Source organism: Myxocyprinus asiaticus, chromosome 20 (assembly GCF_019703515.2).
Source record: "Myxocyprinus asiaticus isolate MX2 ecotype Aquarium Trade chromosome 20, UBuf_Myxa_2, whole genome shotgun sequence".
Taxonomy (NCBI): domain Eukaryota; kingdom Metazoa; phylum Chordata; class Actinopteri; order Cypriniformes; family Catostomidae; genus Myxocyprinus; species Myxocyprinus asiaticus.
This window is the reverse complement of record NC_059363.1, coordinates 19,522,089-19,548,083: the sequence shown is the minus strand read 5'-3', so window position 1 is coordinate 19,548,083 and position 25,995 is coordinate 19,522,089. Positions and strand designations below refer to the sequence as shown.

Sequence of the window (25,995 nt, the reverse complement as noted above, 5' to 3'; positions counted from 1 at the left end):
AAAGCATATGTCAAAGGTTAAAAAAATACTGTCTGTTACACTGTATTCTTCTTGGGTTGTAATTTAAAATCTGTTAGATAGAGAAGAAAATCTAATTTCCCATGCATAACAGATGTAGAACATCGGCAGGTGATTGTAGAAGATCCTCTGTGAAAATGGGTTTAGAAGCCTTGATGTTCCTGATGTGTGCATTATTAATCGCCAGCGAGATTACTGCACTAAAGCTAATTAGTATGTGAGCAGGGTGTTCCTATGAGTTGAAAATATAAATGCAAATTAAGTCAAACAAATGAAGGGCTGCAGAGTGAGGTGCTTTAAAGCCAGTGGAGAGAAAAAAGGAAGAGAAAGAGAATGGAGATAAATGCTCAGAGGAGCAGACACTGGTGATTCAACACGATTCATGGATTCTCCTGTGAGACTCTATGGCAAGACTGTGGCTGCCAAGAAAATAAATGTCATGTAAACGAGAAAAAGGGAAACAAAAGGAAACAATCCATCACAGTCATGTGCTGTGATGTTTGCAAACCTTTGGAGCTTAATATTGACTTTAAAATGATTGAAACGATGGTGTCTAATCTCAGCATGTTTAACGACTTGTATCGTTTATATTCCATATATACCATGGGCAGCGCAAGGGGGTGCGCCTCTGGGGCTTAAGCCCTTAAATATTTTTATCACTTTGTTTTTCCAACTAAATTTTTGTGCCTGGGAATTATTAATCAAATAAAACCATTCAGAGCGGTAATTCTGCACTATAAATTAGACATACTGTGGTATTGCTAACAGATTTTTGACTATTGGCATAATGTTTGCAGGTTATTTAGCAAAAAATTAAAAGCTCTTTTATATCATGCTGCAGTGTTACATGCTAGAGACAAACTCCTTGACTATGTTGCCGCTGACCTTTTGAAGCGGTATCCAATGATTACCAGGCAGTTCAGATGATGCATCTTTACATGGGCTGTGCCAGCACTAAAATCAACACAAGACGTTCTCTGCAGTGCTTTTCATCAAAGTGGTGCTAGATGCTGGCATTGAGAGTTGCATTGAAGTGCTGATGTGAGTCATGTGGAAGCACCTTAAGGAATTACAGACACCTTACAACATAATACTACTGTATGAACCTCACAAATGCTGGCAAATCCAGCAACTTTTTTTTCTCTCTGAACCATTCATTTTAATACCTTGCTAACTTTTAAAGAAACTTAAAAACATCAGAATGGTATCCTACCATATTGCCCTCTCTATTTCTGCCATACAGCATAAATAGTAAGAGCAGTATGATAGTATACTATTAGAAACTCAGCGAATTATATTAAAATTTTACCAGAATAAAATCAGACTACGAAATGCAAAAAAACAAAAACAAAAAAAAAAACGTGATTATTTTTTAGCTACTACATTTTAAAGTAGTAATAAAAAAAAGAGACAACCTCTATTTTGTCGGCTTGTCTTAGGATGATACTATGGTTAGTGTGACCTTAGTTTTAGCTCCAGTAATATTTAAAGATTTACAAAATAACACCTTGCATATGATTTCAACATTTGTATTCCATACGCATACACAGAGGTCTGGACTCTTACTGCCATCCATTCAAAGTTGGATGTGGGGCATTCCCACTTGAAATCTCCAATCTCCAGAGCATGATGGCATTCTGCCCGAAGCATGAAAGATGACATATAAGGCAGAGGTCCCCAACCCCCGGGTCGCAACCCAGTACCGGGCTGTGGAAGAGTTGCTACCGGGTCAGGAGAATGTTCTGGGAAAAATGTCTGTGCAGCACTGATATATGCCCTTTGCCCTTTATGAGGCACTATCCAAAGTTACATAAAAGGCGTAATTTCAGAAAACATCGGTTCCATCGGTTCTGAAAACAATTTCAGAAAACAACTGTTTGTTTGAAAACAGTTACTGTTGAAACAGTTACACTCCACCCTGCCCTTTCCTGGTTCTTTTGGTTGCCCAGAGGAGAACTGCTGTCTATGGGCACTTCGCTCAAATTGTGCTGAAAATGCCCCAAAAGTGCTGTTTTTGGGGTTGAAAAAAGATTATTGGAGATTGGGGCTTCTTTAAATTTCCACAAGATCATTGCATCAGGAAAAACACAGGATTTTACATGATGATACTTCATGTGTCACCATCATTATCATCACGTCTGCTGTATTAGACACAACTGACCCACAGCAGCTGTTGGTGTATATGAACATTTTTATGAAGAAATCATGCAAACTCTGATCACAAACGGCTGTTTTTAATTTACAAAGTGCTGTCGCTGTGACAGATATGAGGTCAAATATGATCTAACGATTATCTGATCAAGACCACCATATATGATATAACAGGAGGAACAGATCCCGTCAGCGCACGGACTACTGTTTGTGAAAGGATAAGTGAATAAAAATAATGTCATACTGTGAAAATTATGTCTTCGCATTTATTTTGAATGCAGTAAATAATATTGTTCATTATTAAGTTCTGATATGGAATACGATCATACTGAAGAATATTATTTGTTGTATGTGGGTTAATAATTTAAGCAGTAAAGACACATATTGCATGTCTAGTGGTAGTTTTTATTTTTATATATCACATTTCTTAGGCTTTAGAAGTGTGTTAAAGTGTATTCATCAACCTGTTTCATGTCCGACATAATCATACAGGCTCACTGAACCAAGTTTAAACTTGATTTGACAATATTTCAGAAAAGAGCCCACATATTTAAACAGAATACTTGTACTTTTATTTCATTACATTTCCAAAGAAAAAATGTTACTTTTTACTCCTTACAATTTTATTTAAACTTGAAAAGTACTCACTACATTTTTGCAGATAATTTTCTTTCATCTTACTGGACTGATGCCACCTTTTCACTGCATCCGACAGATGACAGATTGACAAGTGTCGCATGGTGGCTGTGTGGAGTTCTGACCATCTGCAGAGGTGGAATTTCGGATCTTATTTGAGCTTCTAATACGTTAAAATATTTGTGCGACTAGACCGTATATGACCACCCAACTGAATGCGATGTATTCATTCAAAACTATGAGCACGAACTGACAAACACTGATGGTTTTTGTCCTAAACTTTATTCTAAATGCCTTCTACAGATTTAACAGTCATGAAAAGATCATTCATGTTGCAGATATATATAAAAACAAAAGGCTTTAGTAATTAAATGTGTTCATGTCATTTATTTCTACACTTGCCTTCATATCTATGAATTTCTACTCCCTATTTGCTGAATTATTCTTGTTGTCATTGTTAGGCAACAATTAATTATAATAATAACTATAAAACCAGCAATGATAATGAGGATAATAATGATAATAGAAATAATGGAATCTGAGTAAATAATAATTATGAATTTTATTAAATTCATCCATCCGCTCAACAGCAAGTTTTGGTAGCAAACCTCAGAAAACAATCACAAAACCAACAACATTACTAACTTTCTTCAAAGCTTATTTTTAATTTTTTTATCTTTCTCTATGTCTCAAGGGGTTGGGTGCTCTGACATCGCAATTCGTATGCTCTTCAGTACTCGTACCATATTTCTTTGCATCACATATGCCAGTAGTTCTCAATCTTTTTGACTCCAAGGCCCCCCATTGTCCGAGAAAATATTCGAAGGCCCCCAGTGTAGATATTCATATTATAAGATATATCTATTATAAGATATTTTCTCAGATATTTCTATTGTAGTGATGACAAAGCTTGTTTTTCAAAGTTTTTTAATGTAAGAAACTACTTGCGAAAATAGATTAAAATAAATTTTGTGATTCCAGAAATGTCTAGAACTGTATGTTATTCATAACAATCAAGCTGTTAAAGGGAGTTTATCTACCTTATTTTATATAATTTTAAAAGATCTTGAGGCCCCCCTGGAAGTGTGCTGAGGCCCCCTAGTGGGTCCCGACCCCCTGGTTGAGAACCACTGGCATATGCAACATTCTATCAGTTGAGCTACCGTGCAATCTGATCAAACTCAAACAAGCTTGTAAATATAGTTGGTTATGTAACGCAAGCGCTATAGTAAAAGTGTTTATATTTGTTGTTTTAGCGCCTCTAGTGTTCACTCAACCAGGAAATTGCTGTGTTATGTACAACAGGCCACATAAAACTCTTTTTGCAAAAATGTAGTTATTGTAAAATAATTCTATGATCAGGTTTGCGAATGCCTCGGGGGGAGAAATATGACAGTCGTCAGAGACAGTAAAAAGGCGACTTAATAAACCAATCGAATTTAACAACATCCTCTCTCACATAATCTCACATAATTTTCATTCTAGTGAGTTCCTTTTTACTTTTTTAATACTTAAGTACAATTTAATGTGAATACTTTTTTACTTTCACTCAAGTATGTTTTTGGCTAGATACTTGGACTTTTAATTGACTAAAATTTTCACTCAGTAGCCATACTTTCACTTAAGTATAATTTCAGAGTACTTTTTACACCCCTGATATATATATACACACTACCGGTCAAAAGTTTTGAAACACTTGACCGAAATGTTTCTCATGATCTTAAAAATCTTTTGATCTGAAGGCGTATGCTTAAATGTTTGAAACTAGTTTTGTAGACAAAAATATAATTGTACCACGATATTAATTTATTTAATTATAAAACTAAAATGTAATTAAAAAAAAAAAGTTTTTGAAATGAATGACTTTGACCAAATAATAATTAAAAGCAGCCAATAAGTGCCCAACATAGATGGGAACTCCTTCAATACTGTTTAAAAAGCATCCCAGGGTGATACTTCAAGAAGTTGGTTGAGAAAATGTCAAGAGAACATGTCTGCAAATTCTAGGCAAAGGGTGACTACTTTGAAGATGCTAAAATATAACACAGTTTTGATTTATTTTGGATTTTGTTTAGTCACAACATAATTCCCATAGTTCCATTTATGTTATTCCATAGTTTTGATGACTTTACTATTATTCTAAAATGTGATAAAAAATTATAATAAAGAATGAGTAAGTGTTTCAAAACTTTTGACCGGTAGTGTATATATATGTATTTTTTATTTAAAAGATCTGGAAAAAATGAGCGTCACTTCATTGACCCTTCTGTTACCCTCTGTAATTGTATTTTATTATGAATTCTGTGAATAGAATCCACATTTTGATCATAAAAAATATTTTTTTCTAGATCGCTCACCAACTGTCACAGACATGCATTTTTCTACTCCAATAACTGAACTAGTAAAGGAAGTTTGGACTGTTTCTATGAAGGCTGCTTAAACAGAGGTGTAAGAAATTGTTCTACACACAAAAGCGTTTTATGCGAGAAATCCTGAAAATCGTTTGAGTTAAAAACATGTACATGTTGTTACTGTAAGCTCGTCATAGCAATATCTTGCATTATGTTCTCTCTCTCTTTTTTTTCTTTTTAAGAAAGACAAAAGATTTCCTTGAACTGTTCTCTTGGCCATTTTTGAAAGTGTACGAAACTTTTGAAAACTTGCATTACCTTCATTGGTGTAACTTTCATGTTAACACTAGGAAGGACAAGTCTTCCTATCGCTAGACTCCGACACACCTGTTTGCAAGTGTTTTCAATAAACCGGCGTCTTTTTGCAGTGGAGAGAGAGAGCTTGTGCACTCCCGGTTGCCAGATTGCACAACTAAAGCGTCACCCTGCAGAATATTTCCAAACTGTGTCAAGATTTCACCTATAGAAATCTGGAAAACGTCGAAATTTAATTCTGACCGCAACTTACCGTTATTTAAAGTCCGTTATTTATCAAACGATTAGTTCTAAGTAATACTTGACACAATTGATCTAAAGGGGATGGCAAGGGGGATGATGTTTTAAAAGGGTGATGCTTTTTGATATTTCTTGCAACAAGGGGGATGCCATCCCCTTGCATCCCCCCTCAACTCGAGCCCTGCCTATTTCCACAATTGAAATCTGCTGCTTGTAAGAACCCGGAAACGGGGTTTCCTGTGGTGGGATGTCATCTATTGCCACTGCCGTATTATTGTTACTGGTGTTTTACTGTAAAACTTTCTTTTATACTGCACACAAATTTTTTTGTACATTGTTATCCCTTTTTATTGAATGGTTTAATGATTTGGATTTCTTTCAAAGACAATTTGCTTTTATAATTTGATTTTATTAATAATCTTACTACAGAAAACATCTAAACAGATAAAAAAGCAATAAACGACCCCAAGTTTCTAGTTGTTGGTCTGTGTGTACTTTACCGGCAGCCACATATAATTTACAGTGTTTTACACACCTGCATCTGCAGATGTTAGCTAAACAAGTTTTGTTATCATGTTATGTCGAAATTTTGATTAATTGATGCATATTAAATAATAAAAGTTAATGTTTATCATGTTCACAAAAATGTCATGTACCTGCATCTCGAGTTGAAGATTTCCGCACTAGTTTCCGAGTTGGAAGTCTCACATCAGGTGTCATTCCATTGCAATTTTCCAAATATTTAATCAGAAATTCTGACTTGAATTAAAAGTAGCATAAGCTTGAATGTCAACTGACCCTAGAACCACTACTGATGTATAAACTCTAAAAGAATGCACACTTACTTCTGTGAGAAAAGGTCTCTATAGGGGCTGCCGTGCTGCAAAGCCAAGCCATATCCTTTACTGCTCATGCTGTTTCCTGTGACCACAAGCATACAGTCGTCATCGGTCAGAGCCGCATACTCCAAGACCGCCATGTCCCATAGGAAGGCATATGACTCCCTCTTAACCTGAGAGAAACCACACACATGCACAGTGCAATGTTTAATATGCCCATTTACAGCAGAACATCATGGCAGGTGTTTTATGTTTTTGATAACAGTACCATAAACACACAGCCTGAGACCGAAACACAAGCTTCCTCTTTCAGTCGCACATTCCTTGACAGACAGGTCACAGACATCATTCAAAATGAAAGATGTTTATATTTTACTCAAGTCATGAGATAGCTTTGAACCTGTTCCTTCTCTGGAAACTAGCCTCCCTTGCTCTCTTTTAAAGGGATCTCTGTCTCTTGGGGAAAATGCCTTTTTTTTTCAACACAACAAATAAAGCAGCTCAAGCGACCGCTTTCTGTCTCTTTTAAACTCGGGTTGTATCGCAGACACACAGTTATGACAAACTTTCATATGACAAGTAAAAAGAAAAAAATAGGATGTCAAAGATGAAATGACAAAGAAGCTATCTTCCCCTGGCTCTTCTTTATATACACAAAATTTTCCCTATCTCTGTGTAAAGTACTACAAACACCTGCCACTGCCCGAAATGATATTGACAGTGTCTTTGAAGTGTACATCTATTAGTGGTATTTGGATTACTCTCAATCTACTAAAGTACTAATGTCAAATCTATAAAAAGCCATAAATTCACTGTAAGTATCTATGCACACAACTTGCATCTTTCTGTGTTTTTTAAAAAATAGTTCCCTATCTGTCACTCACTCGACGTTGTGTTGATGTAGTGACACTAGGGGTCACTCTTGGGAGCCTGAGACACCTCTGGTCTATGATAAAAGGCCAATAAAATTGCATACCACTCCCCCGGACATATGGGTATAAAAGGAGCTGGTATGCAACCACTCATTCAGATTTTCTCTTCGGAGCCGAACGGTTGATGTTTACTGAGCTGACTGTTCATTCACCTCTGCTGGATCTGATGGCGCATTTCAGTGGCTTCTCCCTCCTCTGCACTGGTGCATTGCAGAGAACGCCCCTGGGCGCTTCGGCAGAAAAAAGAGAGTATATTTTTCTAAAAGAGCGGCACACACGGAACGTCTTTTTAAAGACGCATCTTTTTAAAGATGCCTTTCCGTTTGTGTGTTATTCCTGGTTGCGGTCGTTTCCTCTCAATTTCGGACAGTCACAATCGCTGTCTTTCGTGTCTGGGCACGACCCACATGGAGACAGCGTTCGTGGATGGATCATGTACTCACTGCAAGAACATGACCATGGCAACGTTGCGGTCGCGGCTTGCTTTCGTAAGAAAGCAAGCCACCCCAGCAGCTCCCCGCCTCGGTCCTTCTACCTATGGGTATGAGGCCAGCGCGGCTAGCACTGGGGACGATTTGGGGACCCCAATGGGACCACCTCCGCCGGGTATCCCCCCACAGACCTCCCATTCCCCAGCACGCTCGTCTGCCCCGATCGGGCTTCCGGATGAGTCCGCCGGCTCGTCTCAAGGCAAGTTCGATCTCTTGTTCAGAGCCCGTGAAGCTGATGAGCCCTCGAGCGCGGCATCGGAGAGCGGGCTCATCCAGACGGATGCAGAAGCCTCAGCTGGGCTCCCCCCCTCGGGGACGATTGCCCAGTCACAGGCTGATGCAGAAATGACGGAAATGCTTTCCCAGGCGGCCGTGAGGCCGACAAGGCACGGTTCCTTGCTGCCCCTATCTCCCAGGTTGGCCTATTCGGTGACACCGTTGAGGACTTTTCCCAGCAGTTCTCGACGGTGAAGCAGCAGACGGAGACTATCCAGCACATCCTGCCCCGGCGCGGCTCAAGATTCCGCACCCCGCCTGCTAGTCGCCAAGGGCGTCCCCCTGCGGTGACTGCACTGGCTCCGCCGCAGCCCACCCCTTCGGCCTGGCCCCGGCGTGGAGCCCACAGCAGGAAGCAGATGCCACCCGTCTCACAGCCGGCCGCCAAGAACAAACAGAAGGCTTCGAAGTGCCCCTGAGACAGGCGACCCAATGACAACGAAACCCACCTTGGAGCTGGTAAACAGACCACTCCATCCCCCGGTGGAAGGCCGGGAGGAAAATCTTTTGCTTTTTCATTTAATTTCGCCACATGCCCAAGTGGCTGCGGTACCCAACAGTTCAGCAAAAGAGTGGTTTCCTCGTTCCCTAGGTCACATAACCGGTCTGCACGGCTGTCATCACGACCACCGTCCACCTTTTCATCCTTGCAGGGTTGGCGCTCCAGCGGCGGTCTCCCCGCCCCTGCGTGCCCAGCTGTGGCACAAATCCGCCCCAATGTGACAGTCTCCACGGGTTGCGAGGACAGGCCTCTTCCTCCCTCATCCCAGGCTGTTCCGTGGGTGGTCACAAGGACCCAGGTAAGTGCTTCGATGTCCCTGGACTCAGCATGGCCACAACATGGTGTGGCACCTCGGGCTCCGCCCCGCCGTGAGGCCCATCTGCCGGTATGTCCGACGAGATTGTCCCTTTGGGGCCCTCGCTCGGAGCTTGGATGCGTGGCTTGCGCTTTCCAATCAGTCGCGATGGCTGATCCGGACCGTCCGACTCGGCTACGTGATTCAATTCACCAGGCGTCCACCCAGGTTCAGCGTTATCCACTTCACCTCGGTGAAGGATGAAAATGCTGCTACCTTGCGCGTGGAGATCGCCACCCTCCTACGGAAGTATGCGATAGAACCTGTCCCTCTGGCTGAGATGAAGAAGGGGTTTTACAGCCCCTACTTCATTGTACCAAAAAAAGGCTGTGGGTTGCGACCAATCTTGGACCTGCGAGTACTGAACCGGGCTTTACACAGACAGTGTTAGTTCGGACAGACAACACGGCAACGGTAGCATATGTCAACCGTCAAGGCGGTCTGTGCTCTCGTTGTATGTCACAACTCGCCCGCCGTCTCCTCCTCTGGAGTACCTCAAGTCGCTGCGAACCACTCACATCCCGGGTGACCACAATACTGCAGCAGACATGCTGTCACGGCAGGTTACCCTCAGGGGAGTGTGGAGACTCCACCCTCAGGTGGTCCAGCTGATCTGGAGTCGATTCGGACAGGCACAGGTAGACCTGTTCGCCTCCTAAGAATCCTCCCACTGCCCGCTCTGGTACGCCCTGACCGAGGCACATCTCGGTATAGATGCGCTGGCACACAGCTAGCCCCCTGGACTGCGCAAATATGCGTTTCCCCCAGTAAGCCTACTTGCACAGACCCTGTGCAAGGTCAGGGAGGACGAGGAGCAGGTCGTCCTGATAGCACCCTACTGGCCCACCCAGACGTGGTTCTCGGACCTCACACTCCTCGCGACAGCCCCCCCACTCCCTCAGCGAATTCCCCTGAGGAAGGACCTTCTTTCTCAGGGACAGGGCACCATCTGGCACCTGTGACCAGACCTCTGGAATCTCCATGTCTGGCCCCTGGACGGGACGCGGAAGACCTACACGATCATTCAGGCTAGGGCCCCCTCTACGAGGCGCCTGTATGCCTTTAAGTGCCGTCTGTTCGCTAAGTGGTGTTCTTCCCAATGGGAAGACCCCCAGAGATGCACAGTCGGATCAGTGCTTTCCTTCCTGCAGGAGAGGTTGGAAGGGCGGCTGTCCCCTTCCACCTTGAAGGTGTATGTAGCCGCTATAGTGGCACACCACGACACAGCGGACGGTAAGTCCTTAGGGAAGCACAACCTGATCATCAGGTTCCTGAGAGGTGCCAGGAGGCTGAATCCCTTCAGACCGTGCCTCGTTCCCTCATGGGACCTCTCTGTAGTTCTTCAGGGTCTAAAGAGAGCCCCCTTTGAGCCTTTGCAGTCAGCTGAGCTTAAGGCACTCTCCTTGAAGACTGCCCTCCTGACTGCACTCACTTCCATCAAGAGGGTAGGAGACCTGCAAGCGTTCTCTGTCAGCAAAACGTGCCTGGAGTTAGGTCCGGGCTACTCTCACGTGATCCTGAGATTGGGAAAGGTTCCCACGACCCCTTTTAGGGACCAGGTGGTGAACCTGCAAGCACTGCCCCTGGAGGAGGCAGACCCAGCCCTGACGCTGCTGTGTCCGGCGCACGCTTAATGCATCTATTTGGATCACACGCAGAGCTTTAGAGTCTCTGAGCAGCTCTTTGTCTGCTTTGATGGACAGCGGAAAGGAAGCGCTGTCTCCAAGCGCTGAGGATCGCCCACTGGCTCATTGACACCATAACTATGGCATATGTGTCCCTCCTGCCACAACGCTGAACTACCCGCTGAAATGGCTGGGAACTTGTCTCGGCTCCTCAGCATAAAACCTGAATGAGTGGTTGCATACCAGCTCCTTTTATACCCGTATGTCCGGGGGAGTGGTATGCAAATACCACTCGCCTATTTTCATTGGCCTTTTATCAAAGACCAGAGGTGTCTCGGGCTTCCAAGAGTGACCCCTAGTGTCACTACATCGACACAACTTCTCGTTCCCTCCATCAGGGAACGGAGGTTACGCAAGTAACCAGGACGTTTTCTATGTAAACATTCTCTAAATGGACATATTTGAAAGCTTAAATGCATCTCATTGTTTTTTCAGCATCTCACAGCATGAAAGCCACGTTTATAAGAAACATTTTTTAGTTAAAAATCTCGAGATCTGCATTTTGTTCCATTTTACTGTTTTCTGTATAGCTTTTTAGAATGTAAGAATACGTTGTGTGTTAACGGTCCCTAAGACTGAGCATGTCTGGAACTGGCTGTTGAAACTGTTTGAAACTGGTAGTTGTAATTTGGAAATATTGTTAGTAACACTACTTGTGTTGTGTTCACAATTGCATTAATTGCTTCTGTTTGAATTATTCTCATTTGTAAGTAATTTTGATTACATGTTAATTTAAACAAAAAGCACCTCCAGTAAGCAGGATGAAGAGACCCGTACACAGTGGGAAAAATTGACCAGTTAATTTATATGTGAGTCTTATCTGGGCAATTACTAGCAGTTAATCGCTTTAGCTGTTGATCTGGCAAGGATGGCCAGACAATAGCATTATTCAACACCATCCAGAGAGTGGTGGTACAGCGATACCAACCTCTACTCCTCTCTGTCTTATCTCTTTTCATAATTCTGCTTCAGAAATCAATTCCAGGCCTCCTAATTTGTTAGCTTAATAGCTAGTTATGTAACAGGGATGGAATACACTCATCAGGAGACCTGTGATTTTGTTGATGTCTCCTGTGAAAAACATGTCAATAGACATTGTGCTTTTGTGATGCTTTTGAGAAAAGCTGTGAATATAGGTTTTTTTCCCCTTTTCTTAAAGATTCTTTTAGCATTGGCAACAGTTTGTATACAAAGTGACTTTGAAAGTTTTACTAACCAAGCATAAATACATGAATACTTCCAGCAGCATGTGAATTGTAATTTTTACACAATATGAGGTGTTACATTTTCTAAGCAATGAATATTTATGTTGATAGTCTAGAGCATCTGCCTCATGTTTTCTGTCAGATTTGCATGCTACATTTCCTGTTCTGTCTTTAACAAAGCAGTAATTGCTTGAGTCATTCTGTTTTGAAGTTAAACAGCTTGCATTTTACTTATGATCTTTTTCAGTGTTCTGTGAGACATGCTGTGGATTAAAAAGAGCCACCAATAACCAATCTGCACCATCCACAAGGTACTGTGAAGAAAATACATCCTACAGAGTATTCAGCTGTTTCATGGCTCTCACCAGGAAAAAAGGACTTCAGCACCATGGATAGCTCTCATTGAGCACTGCATAATAATATACAGCTCTCCACCCTGACTATTAGGGCTTCCAAGTTCAATAATAGCAAAATATCCCTCTTACTTGAAAAAGTGAGTTCTATTTCCAGTGGTGTACATTCACATATAAACAAAATAATAAATTATAATAATACATCAGTGGTTTGCAACTGGTTTTAATTTAGGACATTTACATTGGACATTAAATGGTGGCCCCACACAATTCCAAACTATTAAAATGTACAAAAGTAAAATGCCAAAAATAATAATAATAATACAATAAATAAATAAAAACACTGAAATGTATGATTTGATAAGCCTATTTATTTTGCTATCCTAACTATGTATGCTTATTTGATTAGTTGCACCTTATTATTTGCAGACTTGCTACCTATTTTTGGATTGAGACCCACCAGTTGAGAACCACTGTAATAACTGAACATATTTTTACAACTGTCATTTTCAATGGCTCAGGTGAGAGTTCATTCCCCCCACCCCACCTCATATGTAACTAACAGGACTGGACTTGCTTTGCTCTGTCAGGTACCTTGCGGATGCCTTCAGCAGGAGAGGTCACAGAGTTGTCCTGTCCCTGATTTTTATTGATAGTTCTCCACAGCTCCGCAAAAGTGCTGTCTTGCTCCAGGGGGTTTGTGCCCTTCACCCTGAAATACTCAAACACTGCAGACTCTCGCACTGTTCCATAGCTGAAGTCTGCCTGCCTGGAAAGGTCTTGGAATGTTCTAAATTGAGAATAAATACAAAATATTATAGGCATATATTCCTCAAAATGCACAAGTAAAACATGCACAGAAAAACAGCATGTGGCAGAATAACAATTGACAGAATTAATATAAGGTAAGAATTATTGATGCCTGATGTTCAAAATGTTTTTACTAAATTGTCACATTGTTAACAAGCATGTCCCTGATAATTTTGTTTGTTACGTTATTGTTTAAACAATCTGGAGGTCTAGACATGCCTCAATAAAAAAATGGTGCATTTCACAAACTGCCTAAACAGTGTAAAAGGAGCATCAAACAACAATTAAAAAATACTCTTTCACTGGAACAAAACATCAGAACATAAGTGGATATTGCCAAGAATTCAGGATACTAACTTTATTCTAGTACAGACACTAAATGAATCACAATTAAAGGAATATTTAAGGTTCAATACAAGTTAAGTCAATCGACAGCATTTGTGGCATAATTCTGAATACCACCAAAAAATATCTTGACTCGTCTCCCTTTAAAAAAAAAGGAAAAAGTAAAAAAGAAAAAAAAACAAGAAATCTAAACAGATACAAATATCACTGTTGGTGTTGTTATGCACATATCTTCAGGCTATGGCATGCTAATGGCTAGCTACTATTGAGGCAGTGAGTTCAGCCCTTTTCCAAAATTATTTTTTGAATCTAGCATCATCTAGTTAGGAATCTTTTAAAAATGTACAGTTTGTTTCTGATGAGTCTACGTTTAAGTATGCTGGAATATCTTCACAAAAAATATATTAAATGATAAAAAAAAAGAAGAAGAAAAAAATGTATAAAGTGGATTATAACCATGGGAACATATCCTTCACCTCTCTATGACACTACTCCCTCTCAAACGTTGTCATGAATCACAGAGGTGTAGGGACGAACCACTGTCACACTGCATATTGATTTGGTAATAAAAGGGTTAAATAAAAGGCCCTTATCTTATGCTACCAGGACTATAATAACCTTCGATCAGGTAGAATAAATACTAACCTACCTTACTTTTTAATATGCATACTTCTTTTGCAAAAAGCAGTAAGTTAACTGAGTAGTGTCCGAATACTCAGTTGACAAACTGTGTCTGTTGAGATTTTAAGGTGTGCAAAGCGTGCAACCAGTGGAAACATTTGCCCCGTCCCAATACCCACACTTGCAGTCTTGATACTTAAGTGCACGCGCAGGATAAGGTTTAGTAAATATTGATTATATTAACTACAGTATCTGTCTTATCTGTACATGCATTTATGTATTTGAAGTATACATTTGAATGCTTTTTATTTGTTGTATCAAACCACATACCTATAAGTTGTGTAAAGTAGTCTTTGGTTGTCTTATATAAAGGACATGCCAATGCATATAATTTAAATGCTTTGTAGTTGTAGTTGTTAATGGATAACACAGGTTTACAGAATACAGTTTTTATTTTTTAATTAAGCTTTATGCAGTGTAATGAGAAACAAAGTAGAAAGAAAAGGCTTTAATATTTTACAGCAATAATGGATGACACATTTTTTACATGTTTTAATGTGCAAAGAATTGAAAATCAAAATGAGTAAAAATAAATAACTTTTACAATTAATTTCACACAGTAATAAGTAGGATATAACAGTCACCACTACCAACAACAATCAGTCTTCTGAGTGCAGCTACAAAAAGAGCTGGTGCAACCGGGACAAACATTGTTAAATCTACGAGTGTCCCAACGTGCAATGAAAACCCATACACACACTCGCAGTCTTCACGTCTACTTGCACACTAGTGGCCAAACACCGGCAATATGTAAGACAAGTGGGTAAGCAGGCAATTCCAGAACCGTAAATGAGGGTATTGGGACAGGGCATTTGCCATCTCATTAGGCAAAAAGTATATAAATAATAATAATAATAAAAAAATGGCAGAGATCTGTGAGCCAGATGGCTTTCTTAGGTATTATAGGTACCAAAAAGTTGTTCCTCATCGATACATTTTACTTATTTACCGACACAAGTAAACTGATGACTTGTTGAAGGTCAAACGACAATGTCAACATGGCGGATGTAGTGCAGCTTGTCTTGGAATGTACAGGTTTTAATGCTATATTAATGCAAACCTACAGAACATACTTGCTCAACGGTTGAGAAGTAAGTTCTTCATCAAATTCAGTGCATAATATGAAAGTATAAGGAATTTGGACGCAGCCCTGCTGTCCCACCATCAGCAGTGTGAAAACTTTTGGGAGGTTTACCATTTTCTGTAGTGAGGAAGGTCTATTCTAAGATGCACTGAGCACTTATGGTTTTTATTTGTGTTTCCAGTTCAGATTGCAGTGGACCAAATTCTAACTAAGGAGAAGTGCAGACTCTAGACTTCAGGGACCATCCTATGTAAGTCTTAAAGGGATAGGTCATCCAAAAATGAAAATGTTGTTAATTTACTCACACTCATGTTGATCCAAAGCTATATGAATTGCTTTTTGTTCTTTCTGTGAAACACAATATTATACGTTAAACAGCATGTTAGCTTCAGTCCATTCACTTTTTATTATTATTATTATTATTATTTTTCCCATACAATGTAAGTGAATGGTAACTGAGGCTAACATTCTGCCTAGCATGACTTTGTGTGCTCCATAGAAAAAAGAAAGTCATATGGGCTTTGAAAAACATGAGTGTGAGTAAATGATGACAACATTTTCATTTTTGGGTGAACTATTTCTTTAAATTAATATCTGACAAGCACAAGTTAGATAATATGATTTGAGAGTAAAAATATTTTTGAAGTACGGCCCCAGGATTCTCACTTGTAAGGATCAATCCACAATTTGAAGCAGACACGTGCACAGGCACAATTTCATGAATGGGGATATTTTTAGGGCAGACAGCTTGTTTTTTCTCTTGCGTAATAACATTGAGTTACTTCTTATGATTTTCAGTGGGGAGTGATTTCATGTTGAGATAAGCATCTTCTATTTAGCTTGAGGCTATTTAACAAGCCTCATGCAATTATTTTCAGATTCAATGAGTCAGATAGCTAATCTTGAGAAGATAATATCAAAACAATGAATCAGACTAATTACGATGATAGCTTGTAGCACAGCTGGAGGAGAAAAAACCCCCAATGGAAATATTTAGCGCATGATGTTATCTTGTGTCATCACATTTATGAAATAATTATTTATACCCTTAACCCTGATTGGCTGCTTTTGTACAATTAGATTAATCTGTACTGGAAAACACTAATGTGCTGAAATTGAACGTTTCTTTGTTGGGCAAATTCAAACAATACCCATGACACAGCAGTTCACCATTGTTTTTAAACCAGAAAAACATTCAAAAATATCTTATTACTAATTAGTACATTGTCATCACCAATTGTTTCAAATTTTTTACATTGGGATTTTGGAGGTGGGGGAACCTTATGATGTAGGGTAACCCTATGATGTGGGAATCCTATGAACCCCATCTCACCAAAAAGGAATTATGCTAAAGAATGATATACTATACAATACTGTACTTTAGAGAAAGAAAAAAATTCACAAAAAAGCCATAATAAAATGATTAATTATAATTAAATGCACACATATACAGAAATCAACAAATAACATCGATGTGGTGGTCAGCTCTGCTTTTTATTTTATTTTTTTATTTTTTTTGCAAAACTGTAGCTGTATGTATACCATTAACAGAATACTGTGTTTATAGTAGTGGATATATCTATTTCATTTTATTTTTTGATTGCACTAGAATCAGAATGCAGGTCAGAATGAAAGACAGTGGAGTAAGATGCAGGTCTTGTGTTCGGAGAACAGTGACGCTCTAGATGAATGCTGTGTCGCCTATGGCAGGGTCCACCAGTGACTAGACACTGACATTAATACTTAATGTAATGAAAAAAGTTTTTTTTAATGAGCATGAAGGTAGCGGACCACTGTTTCGAATTGTTCTGCCACAATTAAACACCCGGTTTTAACATATTTGAACTTGATTTCAACACAGACACAAATGTGGTTGGCCTGCCAGCTGCTTCATTTGAAACAGACCATTTTGGCCGCAGGCCTAATTTGACTCGAATAGAAGCACTATCATTATACTGAGATGAGATTGGCTCTTGACAAATAGTTTAGACTGACCGACAGAATTACTCATATAAAATAATAAAGTTGTTAAATAAACCACTATGGTAACACAATTGTCTCCATAATTGGTTTAATTCACCTTTAACTTTAGGTGACCTTAAAGCATAAGTGGAGGTCTGTAACCTCTTGCATGCAATCTCAATGGACTTTCAAGTTGAAAACATGCGAATAGCAAAGCTACTCTCAAAGATGTTGTAGAAACATGACTTAAAGTTCACCTAAACTTGATTTGATAGTTCACCCAAAAATGAAAATGTATGATTTCCTGTTTGATTTTATTTAATTAATAGTTGTCTATAGCAGAATGTCCAAGCTGCTCTTTTTCATATAATGAAACTGAGTGGTGACCACGACTGTCAAGCAAGCTTTTCAAGGCAATATTTTCAGTAAATATTGACTTAAATTTCAGTCTGTCTCTAACATAAAGCTATGACATGGCTTTAAACAAAGTGCACAAGTTAAATGGGTTATTTTTATGATGCTTTATGGCGCTTTTCTGCCCTTTTTGTAGCTTGACATCCCCTGGACCACTTTCCTTTTACAAAAGCACATTTTACTCCTTTTGCATTTTAACCAAACATATCTAACAAGATATTAGAACTTTGTAGTCCATTTGGCATTCAGCTGTAATGTACTTGAGTACCTAGAAGGGTACTCTGGGTATGCATTTGAATTTGCACACTGTAAGAGTACATTATATAGTGCATTTGATGAAGAACTCACTATAGTTGAAAAGACCTGGCCGACTCACTGTGATTTTTATTTTTTATTTAGCTTTAAGAGCCTACCTGTGTTCTGAGATCTTTTCAGCTGGCTACGGCAGGACAAATCAATAGAGGTGCTCTAAAATTTATTATTAGCTATAACAGGAAATCTGTTTGGAATTGGTTCAAAGATAATGTTCCTTATAGGTTACATCGAACAAAGAAAGGAGCTTCAATTAAACTGTGTGATTATGGAGAACATTCAGTATGGATCCTTGTAGAAGGCAAAGATTCAGAGATCCATAGTCAACCAGATGGCAGAAATAGAAAACCATAATTAAACCCCATTCAGGCTTAATCATCTGTTCACAGCAGTGCCCACTGCTCTGAAGCCGAAAAAACACTAGATGTAACCGCATCATAAATCATGAATATTAACAGGGCCACTGAACACTCCAAAAATAGTTTACAAGCAATTTCACTCACTATTGTTTCCCACTGATAAAAAAAAAAAGAAAAAAAAAAAGATAAATGGCGTCTCCTTGGTTTTGCTTTGCTCTGTCTACTCTGCATATAAACAATTCTATATAGTGATTTACAACATATAGTAAATGCAATATAGAGCATTTTATACACAACATTACAGATTCACTGATTTTTAATAGCGCACAGCTTTCAGTTGTGCTGCGAGAGCTCGCAGATTCACCCCAATGAATCTTACAAAGCACTGACTGATTAGCCAATCAGCAGCCAATAACAGGACACAAGCAGACTGATGCTGAGCATTTGGAGAGCTTTGAACCGAACAGAGTTTTTGTCAAACCTGAATACAATTTTACATCTGAGATATGAACGACTCCCAGTGGGCTCCCAGCATGGTAACGATACCGTATCATGCACTGGCAGGGCTGCTCGATTTTAATAATACTTACAAACAAGGTGATTAGCACAACCATAGCAGCTGTGGATGCTGCACTGAGAGACGGTGAAATAATCCTCCCAGGGCCATACACACACACACACACACACACACACACACACACACAGAAGAGCTGAATGAGAAATGTGCCGGAAAAACTGTGCATTAATGCTCCAAAGCAGAACTCTTGGGCAAACTGTGTGTGTGTGTGTGTGTGTGTGTGTGTGTGTGTGTGTGTGTGTGTGTGTGTGTGTGTGTGTGTGTGTGAGAAAGAGAGAGAGAGAGAGAGCAGTAAGCCGCTCCCACATTGGCTTTTCAGCCTGGTTGAGAGGTCAAATTCAATGAGCAAGCAGATAACATTTACAGAGGCAGGTAGGGCATTACCAGTTCATATAAGTACTTGCACTAAAGAAGGTGTCAATCTAGCTGTGAAAGACATACATTTTATATTTGAAAAATCTGCAAAACAGTCAAAATTTTAAAAGAAAAGTGGACAAAATCATATTCTCAAAAATAACTTTGATCAAGATTGTCAAGCAATTCGTAAAAAAACTCAGAACATTATCTAATCAGAAACACAGAAATCTTAACAACATAGAGATTTACTGTGAAACACTAAAACAATACAAACATATGCTCAGAACCAAAAAAAAGCAAAATACACCCAAAAGCAACTGACAATAATTGAGAAGTCTGTCAGTACAAACCAATTTTGGGACAATTGGATTCATCTAAAAAAAAAAAAAAAAAAAAAAAAAATAAAAATAATCATGAAGAATTGGCTATCCAAAATGGAGAAATATGGGAAACCCATTTTCAAACACTATTTAATAAAGTATAAACAGACTTCTAAACAACATCAAATAATCAAACAATTGAAAGTACTAGAAAATCAAATTCCATTAAACTTCCCTGTTACTGAAAAGGAACTTTAAGACAAAACTAAAACACACTGAAGCCCAGAAAAGCATTTGGACCTGATGGGATATTGAATGAAATGCTAAAAAATACCAGCACTACATTTCAATTGGCCATTCTAAAATTATTCAATATGGTTCTGAATGTAGGTTACTTCCCTGCCATCTGGAATCAAGGACTGGTAACACCCATCTTTAAAAATGGAAATAAATTTGACCCTAATAATTACAGAGGCATTTGTGTAGCAACCTGGGAAAATTATTTTGTTGTATAATAAACTTGAGACTCTAGACCAGAAGTCAAATTGGATCTCTACCAAATTACCATACATCTGACCATATTTACATGCTACAAACTTTAATTGAAAAACATACTATCCAAAATAAAGGCAACATTTTTGCATGTTTGACTTTAAAAAAGTATTTTATTCTATCTGGCACCAAGGATTATTCTTCAAACTTATTGAAAGCGGTGTAGGAGGTAAAACCTATTACCTTATAAAATCAATGTACACTGAAAGCAAATGTGGCGTGAAAATTAGCACAAAAATACAAAATATCTTTCCCAGGAGCGTGGTGTGAGACAGGGATGCTGCTTAAGCCCAACAGTCCCCTACTGAACAGAGTCTACAGCAGAACCTGGATCTGCTGGAGCAATACTGTCAGACCTGGGCCCTGACAGTCAACCTCAATAAAAATAAAAATCATGACTTTCCAGAAAGAGTCAATTGCCCTGTATGGCAATGAAGTGTGGGGTCCACTGACAAATCCAAATCAGGAATTCACCAAATGGGAAAAACATCCAACAGAGACCCTGCATGCAGAATTCTGTAAAAAGTACACCAGCACACAACAAATAATGCATGCAGGGCAGAATTAGGCAAATATCCACTAATTATAAAAATTAAAAAATGGGCAATTAAATTCTGGAAACATATAAAACTCAGTGACCCCCCAGTCATACCATTATAAAGCCCTGCATTACCAAGAGTTAAGCAAAGTAAACAGTCCCCTCTCTCAGCTGGACCAGAGCTTTAGTCCTGATGGTTCACTAACATCCACTAACCCCCATCAAACTAAAGATCTGGACCAAAACAACCTGGCCAAACTAATTAGATACAGACAAATTGCAGCACAAATGAAAGATATTAATATCCAACACACTCTCACGGCAAAATCGTCAGGATTCGTACAACTTTTCTAAATTTGTCCAATTCATATGATATCGTGTGACTGCACTCGTTTGAATTCCTACGACTTTCACTATAGCCAATAACGTCACTGGACATCGTTTCCATCTAATACGGGACAATTACTTGTTTCTGTCACACACAACAGCTTCCTATCATGTTTACACATTCTACTGATTGGTTAAGTTTAGATAAGGGGTTTGGGTAAGGGCATAATATTAATAAGTATGTCCTTAACGCCTCGTGCGCGGAACTCATGCTTACTTCCGCATTCGGAAATTTGCACGTGATGAAGTCGTACGAGTTGATGCGAACAACATCGTGTGAGACCATACGAAATAGCCAGCTAGTAAATTATGTCCGACTTTTCATGAGATCGGGTTGTTAATATCACTTATTGGGAAAATCAAACTCAACAACAGAGTAAAATGCAATGCTATCTGGCCCTAAAAACAGAGTACACCATGGCAGACTATCTGTACACAGTGAGAGATAAAAAACTGAGAGCTTCCTAGACAAGGTACAGACTCACTGGACACAACCTCGCTATAGAAGTGGGCAGACACAGGAAAACATGGCTGCCATAGGAAGAAAGGTTGTGTTCAAACTGTGATCAAAACAAAATAGAGACAGAGCTGCATTTTCTAACAGAATGCAAAAGATATACAGACATCTGGGCATTTTTTTTTTATCACAAAATAAAACATATACACAGCACATTTAATAATTTAACAAACTATGAAAAACTGCCCTTCCTATTAGGAGAACACAAAGACTGCTGTGTGATAGCAGCACAACATGTGTCTTTCTGCCACAATATGAGGAAAAGTGAGTGAACTGACCTGAGTCTGTGTCTCCATTTCTTTACTATGGCTCTTTCTTATTCTTATTTTTTTTCTTCTTCCTCCTTTATATACATTTTATTTTTATTATTTAACATTACAATTTTACCTTATTTGTCAAGTATACATTGTATATTGCTTTGCACTGTCTTCATTTTGCAGTCTTATTTGTATATGCAACTTTAAATGCTTTGGCAATACGAATGTACAAATTTTTGACATGCCAATAAAGCACCTAAAAAAAAATAATAAAAATAAATAAATAAATAAAACAGAGAGGGAGGGAGAGAGAGAAAGAGAGAGAGAGAAAAAGAGAGAGAGAAAAAGAGAGAGAGAGAGAGAGAGAGAACAGTAAGCCGCTCCCACATTGGCTTTTCAGCTTGGTTGAGAGGTCAAATTCAATGAGCAGGCAGATAACATTTACAGAGGCAGGTAGGGCATTACCAGTTCATATAAGAGCATTCTTATAGTCAAATAAGAGGGTGTTTTAAAAGTAAAAAGGGCATTTATTTCTCCTGTGAAATGGTGCAGAATTATTCTTCTCTACTCACCACCACCCAGTGGTGTAGTAGTGTCTGAAGAGGTGGGCATACTGTGAATTTATGACATGCACCCGGCCTCTAAAATATTACATTTATATACAGTCCATATGTAAAATGTGTAAGAAATATATTTTTCCCATAAAAAATAAAAATAATAAATAAATAAATTGTGTGTTGTAATTATAGTCCCACATAAACAAAATGTATATCAGGGTAAGTTTCTTGCTGGAATGGTGTATAGTACACTACTAAAATCCATGGTATGGTAACTTGATGTTAAATATGTATTTAAATTAACAGGTGTCATTAATGTTCCTTTCATTAGGCTTCTATGAAAATGTTTAATACTTTATAATTACTCAACTTTATAATACTTTATAATGAATAAAGTAATATATACATAATACACAAACTGTTAAGCATTATATAGCAAATATAAGTGTAGTAATGTTTACGTTAAGAAGTTATCTTATATAACCATAGTAATAATAATTAATGGTTATTTGTTTTATATGTGTACTATATTGTGCTTTTCTGTGTATAGTGAAATTGTTTTCCTACTTAGTAATATAAATTAAAATGATTTTATATCACAAGAAAAAGCACCACCGACAGTAGTAAAAGACATTTGATGTAATTAGGGGACACAGTTGTCCAGCATCTGCGAAGTGCATCAAAAACATGGGTGCAATAACACTGTAGAAGGGAGAAAGAGAAGAGGGAAGAGAGAGAGAGAAGAGGAGGGAGGTCACTCTGACAGTGCCTTTTAACTCCTGAGGGAGGTCACACCTCTCGAGTTTGGCTTGACCAATGAGAAAGGTGCAATTTTCCAGTGGGAAAAGTTCCTTTGTTTGGAAGCTGACTCATTTGCATCATTGGAGTAAGCTAGCAGTTGGTGCCCCTTTATGCTCTGATTAATATAACAAGCATACAATGCATGCTAGAAGGGGGTGCTATACTCCAATGTTTAGGGCATCATACAAGGATCAATTTGATAGGAAGCATGATACCAATAATTTTACATTATCTAGTGGTTCTATCATAAAGCATGCACAAAACGGAATACAGTACAAAAGACACTATACGAGACAGTAATAATCATACACACAATGTCCTGAGGATGTGCATGTTCATTTATAGAACAGTTTGTCTATAAATTAACGAAGAAAAGTCTGTTTTATGGGCTTTATGTGTCTTTCCTATGGGGGAATGGAGTGAGTTACTTCTTCCTACATTCCTTTGCTTTGCATGTGGCTACCTTCCCCCACCTGGAATGTCTCTGAGGTCCACTAGTTGCTGGACTAGTGTCAGCAAAGGGGGAGTAAAAGCTCATGATTAGTGGGAGAGCCGACATCTCGGAGTCTGCTTGGGCCTACTTGGACCTTTGCTTGTTACGGTCTTGAGACGTCTGTTGGATTATTCATAAAATAATGAATAATTGTGTGTCTGATTGGTCCAGATGCTGCAACATGCAGAATTTCACAAAGTTTAATTGCATAAGTTAAATATATATATATATATATATATATATATATATATATATATATATATATATATATATATATACACACACATACATATTTATACATATTTATACACCGTATATATAAATATGTATTTACGTTTGGCAGGGAAATATATTTACAGCGCAGATTATGGTTTCTCTAGGGATGCTTGTGCATCAGCATTAGACGCTGTAAATGTTCCACCCCTTACGGAAATGGAAAATATGATTTGTTAGAAAATATTCAGTCACATCTGAAATGAACGTTCTGATTGGTGGATCAGCTAAGTCGGACTGTCTTTCTGGCCTGTGCCATCAGTTGCGCTCCCACCTCCCGCAGCTAAGTGTGCATTTAGAGAGAATCTCTGTACACTTCATGTATAAAAAAGCATGTCTACAAATCTATTCACTTCAGTAAAATGCCTAAGGGTTCTAAGAACACAGCAGATCTATCTTTTTTTTCCAACAGTTTTTCGACTGCACACCAACACAGAGGTAAAATACAGGAGGCAATATTAAAAATAGCTTTACAAGGGGCCTGGGTAGCTCAGCAAGTAAAGACGCTGACTACCACACCTGGTGTCGCAATTTCGAATCCAGGGTGTGCTGAGTGACTCCAGTCAGGCTTCCTAAGCAACCAGTTGGCCTGGTTGCTAAGGTGGGTAGAGTCATGTTGGTTTAACCTCCTCGTGGTCACTATAATGTGGTTCTTGCTCTGGGTGGGACGCGTGGTGAGTTGTGCGTGGATGCCGCGGAGAATAGCGTGAGCCTCCACACGCACTATGTCTCCGTGGTAACGCGCTCAACAAGCCACATGATAAGATGTGTGGATTGATGGTCTCAGATGCGGAGGCAACTGAGATTCGTCTTCCTCCACCTGGACTGAGGCGAGTCACTACGCCACCACGAGGACCTAGAGCACATTGGGAATTTGGCATACCAAATTGGGGGGAAAAAAATAGCTTTACATATTTAACACAGACCTTGTAATCTGCTCAAATTGGCAAAAACAAACGATCAAACTATTACCTTACAAACATAACGTAAAAAGATTCAGGCGCTGATATAAACCATTTACAATGTGTGCTTAAAATAAGGTTTGTCATTTGTTTTTTTTTTTCTGCAGTGCATTTCATGCAATGCTGCCAATCAAGAACGATATGCTGATAAATAACTCTCGTTTGTGTGTTCCTCATCTCTAGATTATTAATTTAGATCAACATCAATGCGATGCATTGTTGAAAGCAACTTTGTAGAAATGAATGAAGCCGCGTTGATTAGACTGTCTGAGTGATGGCCTATTACATAAGGGTTGTTTCGGCTCATGAAACTCACCTGTGATTGGCTAAATGGTTAATCAATCAGCCCAAAGTAACAAAACGCAAAGAATACTGTATACAAATTCACCATTTGGACTCGATATGGGTTTAGCATGAAAAAGTGCGAGGAAACAAATCACCTTTTTAAAGAGTGCGGGGGACGTGAGGGACAAAGGTTATTTGGTGGCTGCTACGCCTTTGACTGCCACCACCATCAACCCAATCTTCATTGTGTTGTTTTGTTTGTGCAATTTGACAGCCGAATAGTCAAAAATCATACTGCATAGCTAAGAATAAGGCTCAGAGACCTGTGTGTTTATAACAACAAGAGCATGAGAAGTAGCCTTCATTGGACAAAACACCAAAATACATAAAAGAAAGAAAATATTCTAGCATCTACAAGAAAACAGATATATATATATATATATATATATATATATATATATATATATATATATATATATATATATGAGGAGACCTTTCATGGAATTTATGGAGAATTTCAGAGACTGTGAGCCCCATGGTGGGGAGCGAAGGGCCAAAGTGATCTGTAAAAGACAGCCAGCATGCTGGGGAATTCAGTGCACATCAGATTTAAAGCTAGGGTGTGCAATCTTTTCCAGAATTTTTTTTTTTTTTGTTATACTGGTTGAAAGTCTTTTCACATCCTGATTGCAATCAATAATATAAGTGGTCTAAATGTAAAAAATATATATATATATCTTCTGTGGAAGGGACAGGACTAAAAAAATTATCGACTAATTACATTCGGTCCGACTGTAATGATA

At 38.9% G+C, this 25,995-nt stretch overlaps 1 protein-coding gene across 2 annotated transcripts in view; it reads right to left on the bottom strand.

The window, feature by feature from the left end:
• Positions 1-25,995, bottom strand: part of LOC127410649 (glutamate receptor ionotropic, delta-1-like) — a 465,032-nt gene that overhangs the window by 5,702 nt on the left and 433,335 nt on the right. For both annotated transcript variants that reach the window (XM_051645766.1, XM_051645767.1), the window contains exons 13-14: positions 12,944-13,139; positions 6,557-6,723 (exon numbers count right to left, since the gene is read on the bottom strand). In XM_051645766.1, the coding sequence (XP_051501726.1) occupies positions 6,557-6,723; positions 12,944-13,139 (363 nt within the window). The remainder of the gene's footprint in view (positions 1-6,556; positions 6,724-12,943; positions 13,140-25,995) is intronic.